The sequence below is a fragment of the Lithobates pipiens genome, unplaced genomic scaffold (genome assembly GCF_037356315.1).
Source record: "Lithobates pipiens isolate NorthernLeopardFrog02 unplaced genomic scaffold, aLitPip1_a1.2 Scaffold_10, whole genome shotgun sequence".
NCBI lineage: Eukaryota > Metazoa > Chordata > Amphibia > Anura > Ranidae > Lithobates > Lithobates pipiens.
The window spans coordinates 20,440,225-20,451,117 of record NW_027507686.1 but is presented as its reverse complement, the minus strand read 5'-3'; the positions used below and the strand labels follow the sequence as shown (position 1 = coordinate 20,451,117).

General features: G+C 43.8%; 1 protein-coding gene across 2 annotated transcripts; it reads right to left on the bottom strand.

The window, feature by feature from the left end:
* Positions 1-377: 377 nt before the first annotated feature.
* CHST4 (carbohydrate sulfotransferase 4) lies at positions 378-10,601 on the bottom strand. Of its 2 annotated transcripts, none has more exons than XM_077452341.1 (2): positions 10,514-10,601; positions 378-3,220 (listed from the first exon to the last, which is right to left on the bottom strand). In XM_077452341.1, exon 2 carries the CDS (start codon positions 3,207-3,209, stop codon positions 2,076-2,078), a length of 1,134 nt encoding a protein of 377 aa, XP_077308467.1. In that variant the 5' UTR covers positions 3,210-3,220; positions 10,514-10,601; the 3' UTR covers positions 378-2,075. The 2 variants fall into 2 exon arrangements, with proteins under 2 accessions (XP_077308467.1, XP_077308459.1); XM_077452333.1 differs by having other exon boundaries at positions 410-3,220; positions 10,504-10,551.
* Between the last annotated feature and the right edge of the window lie 292 nt (positions 10,602-10,893).

Below are 10,893 nucleotides of genomic sequence, written 5' to 3'. Positions count from 1 at the left end.
GATCGGCCAAAGAGCCACGCATGCTCAGATCAAATTCCTACATCAAAGCTATTGGCTACTAGCCTGAACGTAGTCCCATCGTAACAAAATTACGTCATCCCGTTCTGAAAGATCGGATTTTCCGACAACTTTGTCCGACCGTGTGTATGCAACAGTTTCGGACAAGATCCGTCGGACAAAATACAACGGATTTGGTTGTCAGAATGTCCGACCGTGTGTACAAAGGCTTAGACCGAATTTTAATGGTTTAAAGAATGTCAGACAAAATGGTCAGCCCTCGCGCATGTTCACTTCATCAAATCTGGCCCTCTTTGAAAAAAGTTTGGACACCCCTGGACTAGACAGTCTATTAAAACTCTGATAGTTACTGTTGATAGCACAATAATATAAGGTTAGCTATGAAAACAAACACACTGCTTAGTAACAACGTCTTATTTATTTCCCAAGAAAATAGGAAAAAGCTAACATGAAAATACTAAAGAAAGATATTACAAAGCATATAACAACAAGAAACATCAAATATACAAAGCTGTCCTATAGATACGGTGTTGTCAGCTGGGCTCAAGATGGTAACAGAGAGAGCTCTCTATCTCCGGCACCCCATTTTATACTTCAATCATACACCATTCAGACCCAACCCCATTGCCGGCCCATCTAAACCTTTGACTAATCAACGTATTTACAGGGCAGTCCTCCTCAATATATTATATTACTGTCTATCCTGCTGTATTGGTCTCTAGGGGCAGCATTGTCCATATATCATGTCTACGTATCCTGGGTCAATCTTTAATGCCTTTGATCATTTGATCTTTGTAACCCACCATCATCAATTATCCTGGCAGCCATGGCCCTCTTTTTTTCTTCAATACGTTTTTATTATTTTTCTTTAGTACAATAACAAAAATACAAGACATAACTGTAATAAGTATAACAGTATTAACTTTACATAGTGACAGCAGGGAAACCGTGATAGAGGTGGTAGACCAGACTTTGCTAAATAAGTGCAAATATTGAATAAAAACATTGGATCTCTCATGCAAAGTCAGATTTTGATCTATTGTTCAATTATGTTTTCCTATAAGGTCGGAGTACAGTAAAGCTGGTATTGGTGACCTGTAGGGTGAATTCACCTCCGGCACCCCCTTGGGAGCAAACTGTGCAGGAGGGAACCCTCCCTCATCAGTGTGAAGAAAACTTGGACATCTACGACTAAGTAGAAAAGATTATTTCAGCTTTTGTGTACCAGGAGATCCAAGGCGCCCATTGTCCCAAGGAGGACGCCACCATCCGCTCATATGTGTAATGAAGTTGGGTTAGGTCTATTACTTGAATTGTCGTGAGAGGGTTGCGGTCTTTCCAGTGTCTAACAATTGTTAATCTGGCAGCCAGAAGTAAGTGGACTATGGTGTGTCGTGTTGTATGGGGAAGGTGGTCTATCCCTATGGTTAGTATTGCCAGGGCTGGATCCTGTTGGAGGGCAATCTCTGAGATGATAGCAAAGATTTGTGGCCAGAATTTATTTAGTTTTGGGCATGACCATAGAACATGTATGAGGTCTCCCCGCATATCGCAGTGCCTCCAGCATTTATCCGATATTTGAGGGTTGAAGCTAGATAGTGAGGCAGGGGTGTAGTCGAGCAGCTTGAAGTTCTTTGTGTGTTTTTGCAGGCTGTAAGCCATTGTGATGGGGTAAATGTTTCTCGAAGGTCTGTTTCCCATTGAATGTGGGTGTTAGTTGTGCCATGGCCCTCTTTGATCACACCAGATGGTCCGGAGCCAAGCTTTTGTTCAGCCTTGATGGAGGCCTGATCTCTGAATATTCTGATATGCTACAAAGCTTTGATGTGCAACTTGTTACATTCCAAAGGCCACCTGTCTGCCTCAAGCAGGAAGTGAAACTTCCAGAAATATGATATTAAACCATGTTGGCTTCCAACATATATGTAAACAAAACTGTTTTTAAAATTTTATTAATGAATAGATACATGTACAATATACTGTATATAAACCTTTAAAAAGGCTAAAATATCCTTCGTATTTATGACCTATGCAAACATTTTGGCAGTCTTGTCCCTTTATGGCATAGGTAGCATACTATCCAAAGATAAGTTTTTTTGCTCCTCTGTATTCTGTAGCATTCTGTACCCAAACAACGCCATCGCTTCTCTACAAATGCTTTGAACTTTTTCAATGCTCTCAAATGGAAGTGCTGTCCGCCAGGCTCTGGAGGTGTTTCGCGCATCTTGAGAGGAGATGACAAAATTTAGTCCACGTCCCTTTCCACGTGTCATATTATGGATCCAGTCTTTAAGTATTGGGGTGAAAGGAAGCTTGACAAACTCATAGATCTCCTTGGCCTTACCCAGTGGGTCTTGGACAATGTCCTCATAGCGCACCATCATGTAGCGCTTTTGGAGTATGCTGGGAATTTCAAACATGGCGGTCTCATATATCTCAGCTTGGCTCTTACAAACCTTTTTCATCGCTCTAAAGGAAGTATCATTTTTGTTGCCTTTGGTCCCCCTTAGCAAAATGTTGGTGTCATGTGCCAACTGTGAAGTCACTTTCACACGGGACTGAAAGATGGCGCGTGGGTCCCGGACCAAATGGAGGATTTTTAGGTTCAGAGATGGATCTTGAAGCAATGGGCAAAGCACTTTCAAATCGAAAAATCTGACTTCCTTGACCACAATATGGTTATAGGTTTTGCACGCTTTTTGAATGGTGTCAAACGGGTACTTGGTGCAAAATGCCTTGCAGCTTAATTGCGGTATGATGTCATTGCGATTAAAGGAGTAACAAGCAGGTGGGGAACATAAGGCCCGACTGGTCTCCCATTGAAACAGATCTGACTTATTTTTTTGGGGGGGCATGTAGGCATCAAACACTGACATGTCACAATGGAATACGGACCTGATCAGATCCCGGACCGCCATGTGCAAAACCTCAGCGTTGTTCTGGCCCATTTTACCCCACACATGCCAAGCCGGCTCCATCATGTAGAAGACGTCAGGGTGTTGGCTGAAGAGCTGGCCGGTGAATGAGGAGCCAGATCTCCAGGAGGATATGATGAGGAGGTGACTCCGGTCTTGTTTGGGCACCGCAGGAGGGGGATTAAAATGCATCTTCATGATCATCATGATGAATCCTGCAGTTTGGGCGGCCATCAGTAGAAGAGTGGATAGTTTACCGGTGCTGATCTTCCACATAATAGCAGAACCTGAGGAGAACAAAGAAAACAGATGCAATACCAATGCGTGCGTTTCCATTTAATTTCATAGGAAGCCAAAGCCAATTATAAATGAATATTTAAAGTGGAACTATACTTCATCTGAGCACCACAAACCAAAAATGCAATTTAACCACTCCTGCCACGGAAGGTTTTACCCCTTTCATGACTAGACCCTTTTTTGCGATACGGCACTGCATTGCTCTAACTGACAATTGCGCAGCCGTGCGATGCTGTACCCAAACAAAATTGATGTCCTTTTTTCCCACAAATCCCACAGAGCTTTCTTTTGGTGGTATTTGATCACCTCTGCAGTTTTTATTTTTTGCGCTATAAACAAAAAAAGAGCGTCAATTTTGAAAAAAAAAAACAATATGTTTAACTTTTTGATATACCGTATTTATCTGCGTATAACACGCACCCCATGTTTAAGAGGGAATTTTAAGGAAAAAAACTTTTAGGAGGGAAGTTTAAGGAAAAAAAACTTAAATTTAAATGGCCATCAATGCAGCCTTATCAGTGTCCATTGCAGCCTTGCCAGTGCAGCCTTGCCCCAGTGCAGCCTTGCCCCCAGTGTCTATTGCAGCCTTGCCCCCAGTGCAGCCTTATCAGTGCAGCCTTGCCTCAGTGCAAACTTGTCCCAGTGCAGCCTTTTCCCAGAGCAGCCTTGCCCCCAGTGCAGCCTTGTCAGTGCAGCTTTGCCCCAGTGCAGCCTTGCGTCAGTGCAGTCTGGCCCCCAGTGCAGTCTTGCCCCCAGTGCAGCCTTGCTCCCAGTGCAGCCTTGCTCCCAGTGCAGCCTTGCCCCCAGTGTCCATCGCTTGGACCATTTCAAATTGGCCCCACCAAGACTTGCCGGAGCGGAGCGAACGCCGCCGAGATCGCAGGGAGTGTACTCGGCTCTTCTCGGCTCCGCTCACAGGCACGCCCAGTCCTGCCCTATGATGGACATAACACAGGCCCAATGGCGGGACTGGGTGTGACTGTGAGCGGAGCTGAGAAGAGCTGAGTACACTCGGCTATGTGTATCTTGGTGGCGATCGCTCCGCTCACAGTCAGCGGAAATCAGCGAGGGATCCGCGTATAACATGCACCCGCGATTTACCCCTGATTTTAAGGGTGAAATAAAAGGGGGTGTTATACGCCGATAAATACATATCCAAAAATAAAAAAAATTAAAAAAATTTAATGTATTCATCAATTTAGGCTAATATGTATTCTGCTATATATTTTTTGGTAAAAAAAAATCCCAATGTTGAGAAATTACCCCCCCCCCCTTAGCATTTCTGACCTTGGCCATTTTGAGTAAGGGCAAATGATTCATGTAGCATTTACTTCCTGGATTCCACCTGCTCTTAGCTCAGGCACACAAACAGGAGAGGGTGTGCTTAACTCAGAGAGCCTCCTCCCCTCCTGAAGACTCCTGGGATGTATGACATCATCTGCCTAGGCATAGAAACCAGGAAGTAACTGAAGAAATGTAAAAAAAAAAAAAAATAGTATAAAGCAAGTAAATATAATATACCTTCCTATCTATTTACTAATACTAGCAGCATAAGGATTAAAAACAGGCAATGTTAATTGAGAGAGTGAAGTTCCTCTGTAAAGTGTATCTAAACCCATTCAAGTAAATGGGGCCACTCTGCAAGCACCCCGCAACCCTGTGCAATGCACACGATTTTGGCATGCTAGCGCGGGGATCAAGGGGAGCGATCCGATTGGGGAATCACTCTTCAGAGACCAAAGCTTGTGTGAATCCCTAAAAGCAAATCCAGGCTACAAGGTGGTCAGTCGGTGTCCCCGATCACCACCACACCAGTCATATGATGGCACTGTACTGCACTGGTGAGAGTATGCAAAAAAAAAAAAATTGTGAAAAAAATAAAAATAATTATCCAATCATTTTCCAAAAAATTTGGAAAATGACAACTTCAGAAAACTTGCCAAGCCTCTCTAAATACTTGGGACTGTCTACTTTCCAAAAAGGAGTAATTTGGTGGGTATTTGTACTGTCCTGGCATTTTAGGGGCTCAAGAAATTAGATCATCAGTACACCAGGATTGATCGATTTTCAAATATATATACCATTGGTCTCCAAACTGTGGCCCTGGGGGGCCGGATAGGGCCCTTTGGTTGCCTTTATCCAGCCCTTGAGGCATTATTCCCACCATTGACACCAATGATGGGGCACTATTCCTCCCATTGACACCAATGATGGGGCACTATTCCTCCCACTGACACCAACTATGGGGCACTATTCCTCCCACTGACACCAATGATGGGGCACTTTTCCTCCCACTGATACCAATGATGAGGCACTATTCCTTCCACTGATACCAATGATGGGACACTATTCCTCCCACTGACACCAACTATGGGGCACTATTCCTCCCACTGACACCAATGATGGGGCACTATTCCTCCCACTGACACCAACTATGGGGCACTTTTCCTCCCACTGATACCAATGATGAGGCACTATTCCTTCCACTGATTCCAATGATGGGGCACTATTCCTCCCACTGACACCAATGATGGGACACTATTCCTCCCACTGACACCAACTATGGGGCACTTTTCCTCCCACTGATACCAATGATGAGGCACTATTCCTTCCACTGATACCAATGATGGGACACTATTCCTCCCACTAACACCAACTATGGGGCACTTTTCCTCCCACTGATACCAATGATGAGGCACTATTCCTTCCACTGATTCCAATGATGGGGCACTATTCCTCCCACTGACACCAATGATGGGGCACTATTCCTCCCACTGACACCAATGATGGGGCACTATTCCTCCCACTGACACCAATGATGGGGCACTATTCCTCCCACTGACACCAATGATGGGGCACTATTCCTCCCACTGACACCAATGATGGGGCACTATTCCTCCCACTGACACCAATGATGGGGCACTATTCCTCCCACTGACACCAATGATGGGGCACTATTCCTCCCACTGACACCAATGATGGGGCACTATTCCTCCCACTGACACCAATGATGAGGCACTATTCCCACCACTGACACCAACAATGGGTCACTATTCCTCACACTGACACCATTGATGGGGCACTATTCCTCCCACTGACTCTTTCTCCCCCCTAATACCAAATATCGCAACTGTTTACTCCCACTGGGCACAATAGGACGCCCCTAAAGTCTGAAGGACAGTAAAACTGGCCCTTTCTTTAGAAAGTTTGGCGACCCCTGATATATACCATCAATTGTAGACTTTATAACTTTCACACAAACCAATTAAAATTGCACTAGTTGGGATTTTTATTTTTGTTTTACCAAAGACATGCAGCTGAATAGATTTTGGCCAAAATTCACAAAGAAATTTGATTTTATTGGATGTGTTTTATAACAGAAATTAGAAAAAATAAAAAAATAAAACCATAATAAAAAAAATAATAATAAATAATAAACTAATATAAATAACAAATAAATAATTCATAAAAAAATCCATTTTTTTTATTTTTTATAAATTAGGCCAAAAGAGTTTTGGGTGTTCAACAAAATAGGCGAAACAAAACAAATCGAATTCTAGTTAAGTTTCATTCTACTTGTAGTCCTGTGTTAATTTGGAAAGGTACTCTGCATGTTCTAAGAGATCAGTTAATCCCATTGGCTGACAGTTGGCCATGTTCCATGCTCTAAAATCATCAGTCAGTTGTCTGCTGCCGTCTTCTACTGCCCCAGCTGTGTGCTGCGTGCTGCGTGCTGCGTGCCTGATGAACCGCTGAGGACAGAAACACAATGGAAGCTAATGATCTGTGACATTAGGCAGTGATTATTTAGGGCAGAGAACAATGGCTGGAGATTCAGTACCAAAGGGCTTGTAAAGGTGTGCTTGGCAGAGTTACTGTGTGCTATGTAAAGCCCAATCCCATTTTTTTTCATGTCTCCCAGTACTGTATAAACAAAATAAGCATCTCTGGCGGCAATACTCATCTTCAATCTGAAGCTGTCCACTACAGTACCTGTTCTTTGTCACAAGATGTCCTCAGTATTCCAGGTTGAATGACACCCAGTGCCAGAGTTCCTGCAACATAGAGCAAGGTGTAGCGGCATATTCGGCGACCCATCGCAGTTTGTTACGGAAGTGACCGTCTGTCGCCGCCATCTTGCTACACCCCACACTCCCCCACAGTAAGGTTACACTAAGAAAGGGGTAAAGCGGACATGTTGTTACACCTAACGGAGTTTTGCATTTTACACTTATTTTTAACAGTAAAGTGAGTTCCTGTTGTGAGATACAGGACTTAGAATTCCGTCTGACTGGTTAGATGTTGAATTTTAAAAGCAGCGAACTTCTGTCAGATTAGCAAACCTGTGAGATGAGCAGGGTTGCCGCTGCTTTTAAAATTCAAGATCTAAGTAGTCAGACGGAGTTGTAAGTCCTGTATTTCACTATATAAACTGACTTTACTGTTATAAAAATACGTGTAAAGTGCAAAACTCCGGTGGGTGTAACAACATGTCCGCTTTACCCCTTCTGAGTGTATCCTTACTGTGGGCCAGTGTGGGGTGTAGCAAAATGGCGGCGACGGAACGTCCCTTCTGTAGAAAACTGCAATGGGTCGCCGAATATGTCTTTACACAGGACCTGGCACATGTCTACCCAGAGCCCCCAGGGTGGACACTTTGCATAGTGGTTGAAGAACCCAACATCAGTTGTAAAAAGCTGGAGGGTTCCTGACAATTCACTGATAGCAGAGACTGCTAATACCCCATCCCATCGATAGCAGAGACTGCTAATACCCCATCCCATTGATAGCAGAGACTGCTAATACCCCATCCCCCTGATAGCAGAGACTGCTAATACCCCACCCCATTGATACCACAGGCAATAGCCCACTTAAAGTGATATTACCCTCTAATGCTGCCTACACACGAGCGGAAATTCCCGCCAGTAATGGTCCGATGAGAGCTTTTGGTCGGAAAATGCGACTGTGAGTACGCTCCATCAGACTTTTTCTGGCAGAATTCCAGCCAGCAAAAGACTGAGAGTAGGTTCTAAATTTTTCGGTCGGAAAAAGTTCCGATCGGAAATTCCGACGTGCCAAATTCCTACGCATGCTTGGAAACAATTCGACGCATGCTCAGAAACATTGAACTTTCATTTTCTCGGCTCGTCGTAGTGTTGTACGTCACTGCGATCTTGACGGTCGAAAGTTCAGCGAACTTTTGTGTGACCGTGTGTATGCAAGCCAAGCTTGAGCAGAATTCCGTTGGAAAAACCTTCCAAGATTTTTCCGATGGAAATTCGATGGATGTGTACGCGGTATTACCCTATGTTCACACCTATGCGTTTTTATTTAATGCATTTTGCAAGTTTGCAGAAACGCACTACAGTCCATTCAACATGGTTTCCTATGGTAGTAGTTCACATCTCTGCGTTTTGTGGCCGGTGCGTTTTTGGAAAGGGTCGGGGACTTTTTTTTGCCGCGATTGGCGGCTAATAGGCTTCAATGGAGCTGCACTAGAAACGCAACTGGTGCATTTTTGATGCGATTTTTGAGTGTTTTGCGTTTCTTATTTTACCACTGTATATAGCTGGTTGCTAAGCAGGGGGCCCGGAAAGCTGGCCGCCGTGTCCTTAACAACGGTTGAGACATCCATTCCACACTGAAAGCTGAATGTAAAAAATAAAATAAAAAATGCTGTCAAAACAATTTGCAAAAAAAAAAATGGCATGACGTTTTCCCCTCCAGGTCCATACCAGGCCCTTCAGGTCCAGTATGGATTCGGAGGAGACCCCCATGCCCAAAAAAAAAAAAAGGCATGCCCCCCCCCCCAATCCATACCAGACCCTTATCTGAGCATGCTGCCCAGTAGGTCAGGGAGGGAAGGAGTGAGCACCCCACCTCCTAAACCATAACAGACCGCATGCCCTCAATATGGGGGGGTGGGTGCTTTGGGGCAGAGCCCACCCCCCCACCCCAAAGCACCTTTCCACCATGTTTATGAGGACAAGGGCCTTTTCCTGACAACCCTAGCTGGTGGTTGTCGGGGTCTGTTGGTGGGGGAGCTTAGGCACAGGACGTTCTCCAATCGTCAGACCCGATCAGCAGGTCCAGGTCATAAATCATTGGCCTGAACTAGATGATTGATCAGTTCTAAATCTAATCCAATCATCGACAGGCCGGTGGGTGTGAATCGCATACAGGGGCGTGACTCGCGTACAGGTACGGGATTTTGTGCAGAGAGGCCGCTCTGCTGCAGTAACTCTGCATTACTTACTATCAAAACCTGAGCTCTTCATTACTTACTACCAACCCCTGAACTCTGCATTACTTACTACCAGTCTCCGAACTCTGCATTAATTACTACCAACACCTGAACTCTGCATTACTTACTACCAACACCTGAACTCTGCATTACTTACTACCAACACCTGAATTCTGCATTAGTTACTACCAGCCTCTGAGCTCTGCATTAGTTACTACCAGCCTCTGAGCTCTGCATTACTTACTACCAATCTCTGAACTCTGCATTACTTACTACCAACACCTGAATTCTGCATTACTTACTACCAGCCTCTGAGCTCTGCATTACTTACTACCAATCTCTGAACTCTGCATTACTTACTACCAACACCTGAGCTCTTCATTACTTACTACAAACACCTGAATTCTGCATTAGTTACTACCAGTCTCTGAGCTCTGCATTACTTACTACCAACACCTGAGCTCTGCATTACTTACTATCAACACCTGAAATCTGCATTACTTTCTATCAACACCTGAACTCTGCATTACTTACTACTGACTCTTAAACGTTATTAAACTTTCTACCTTTTTAAACAATACAAAAATGATCCTGAAAAAAAAAAGTTTTTGTATTTACTTGTTCCACTGCCCATTAATTTAAATGTTCACACTGTGTGTCAGATACCTACGTTCCCCCTTCACGCACACATACTGTGGTTGCAGGATGTGGTGGAGGGGGGCCAGAGGTATCCACCACTCAGAAGCATGAAGATTCCTCCAATAGCTTTGTTTTGCAAGACAGTGAAACTTCAAATAACATACTTCCCTTTAATCTAAGTAGACTTTTCACATAGACAATTCGTAGACGTATACCCTTAATGACCCAAAATTATTAAAACCTAATTGTTCTGCAGACTGTCCATTGTAATAAAAATTGCACCAATAACACATCAGGCAACATTTCCAAAATTCATCTAAAAATTCAAGTAACCTGATCCTTTGCTTTGTTTGCAAACCACAAGAAAATGTGACATTGATAAACTCTTACCTTTCCTTACCTTCAAGCCAACCTCAGATGTGTTCCCGTGTAATGAAATCCTTCTTTTGTCACTTGCTGGGAAGTTCCCAATTTTAGTACCTGAGCCTGGCTCCAAGGATCCTCCTCCATGTCCTGATTTGCATTTCACAAACGGCATTAAAAGAAAAAAAAAATTAAGAGTTGTATGAGCCTTGCTCTTCAAGGTGGAAATGAAAACATCTGTAAAGTAAGAACAAGTGTAGTTAATGTGCACAGATATTCACCTACATGTGCAATCTGCTGGAAGATTTAACGGCGTATGTGAAGTCCAACAGTAAACTTGGTAAGAACGTTATGAGAATTGGTGGTGAAGTTTGGTTAGATGCAGTTCATGTGACATCACACGTATCTTGCACCCTT

What these genes read in the sequence shown, in the direction of transcription:
- CHST4 (XM_077452341.1), bottom strand. Translation starts at nt 3,209, where the DNA reads ATGTGGAAGATCAGCACCGGTAAACTATCCACTCTTCTACTGATGGCC.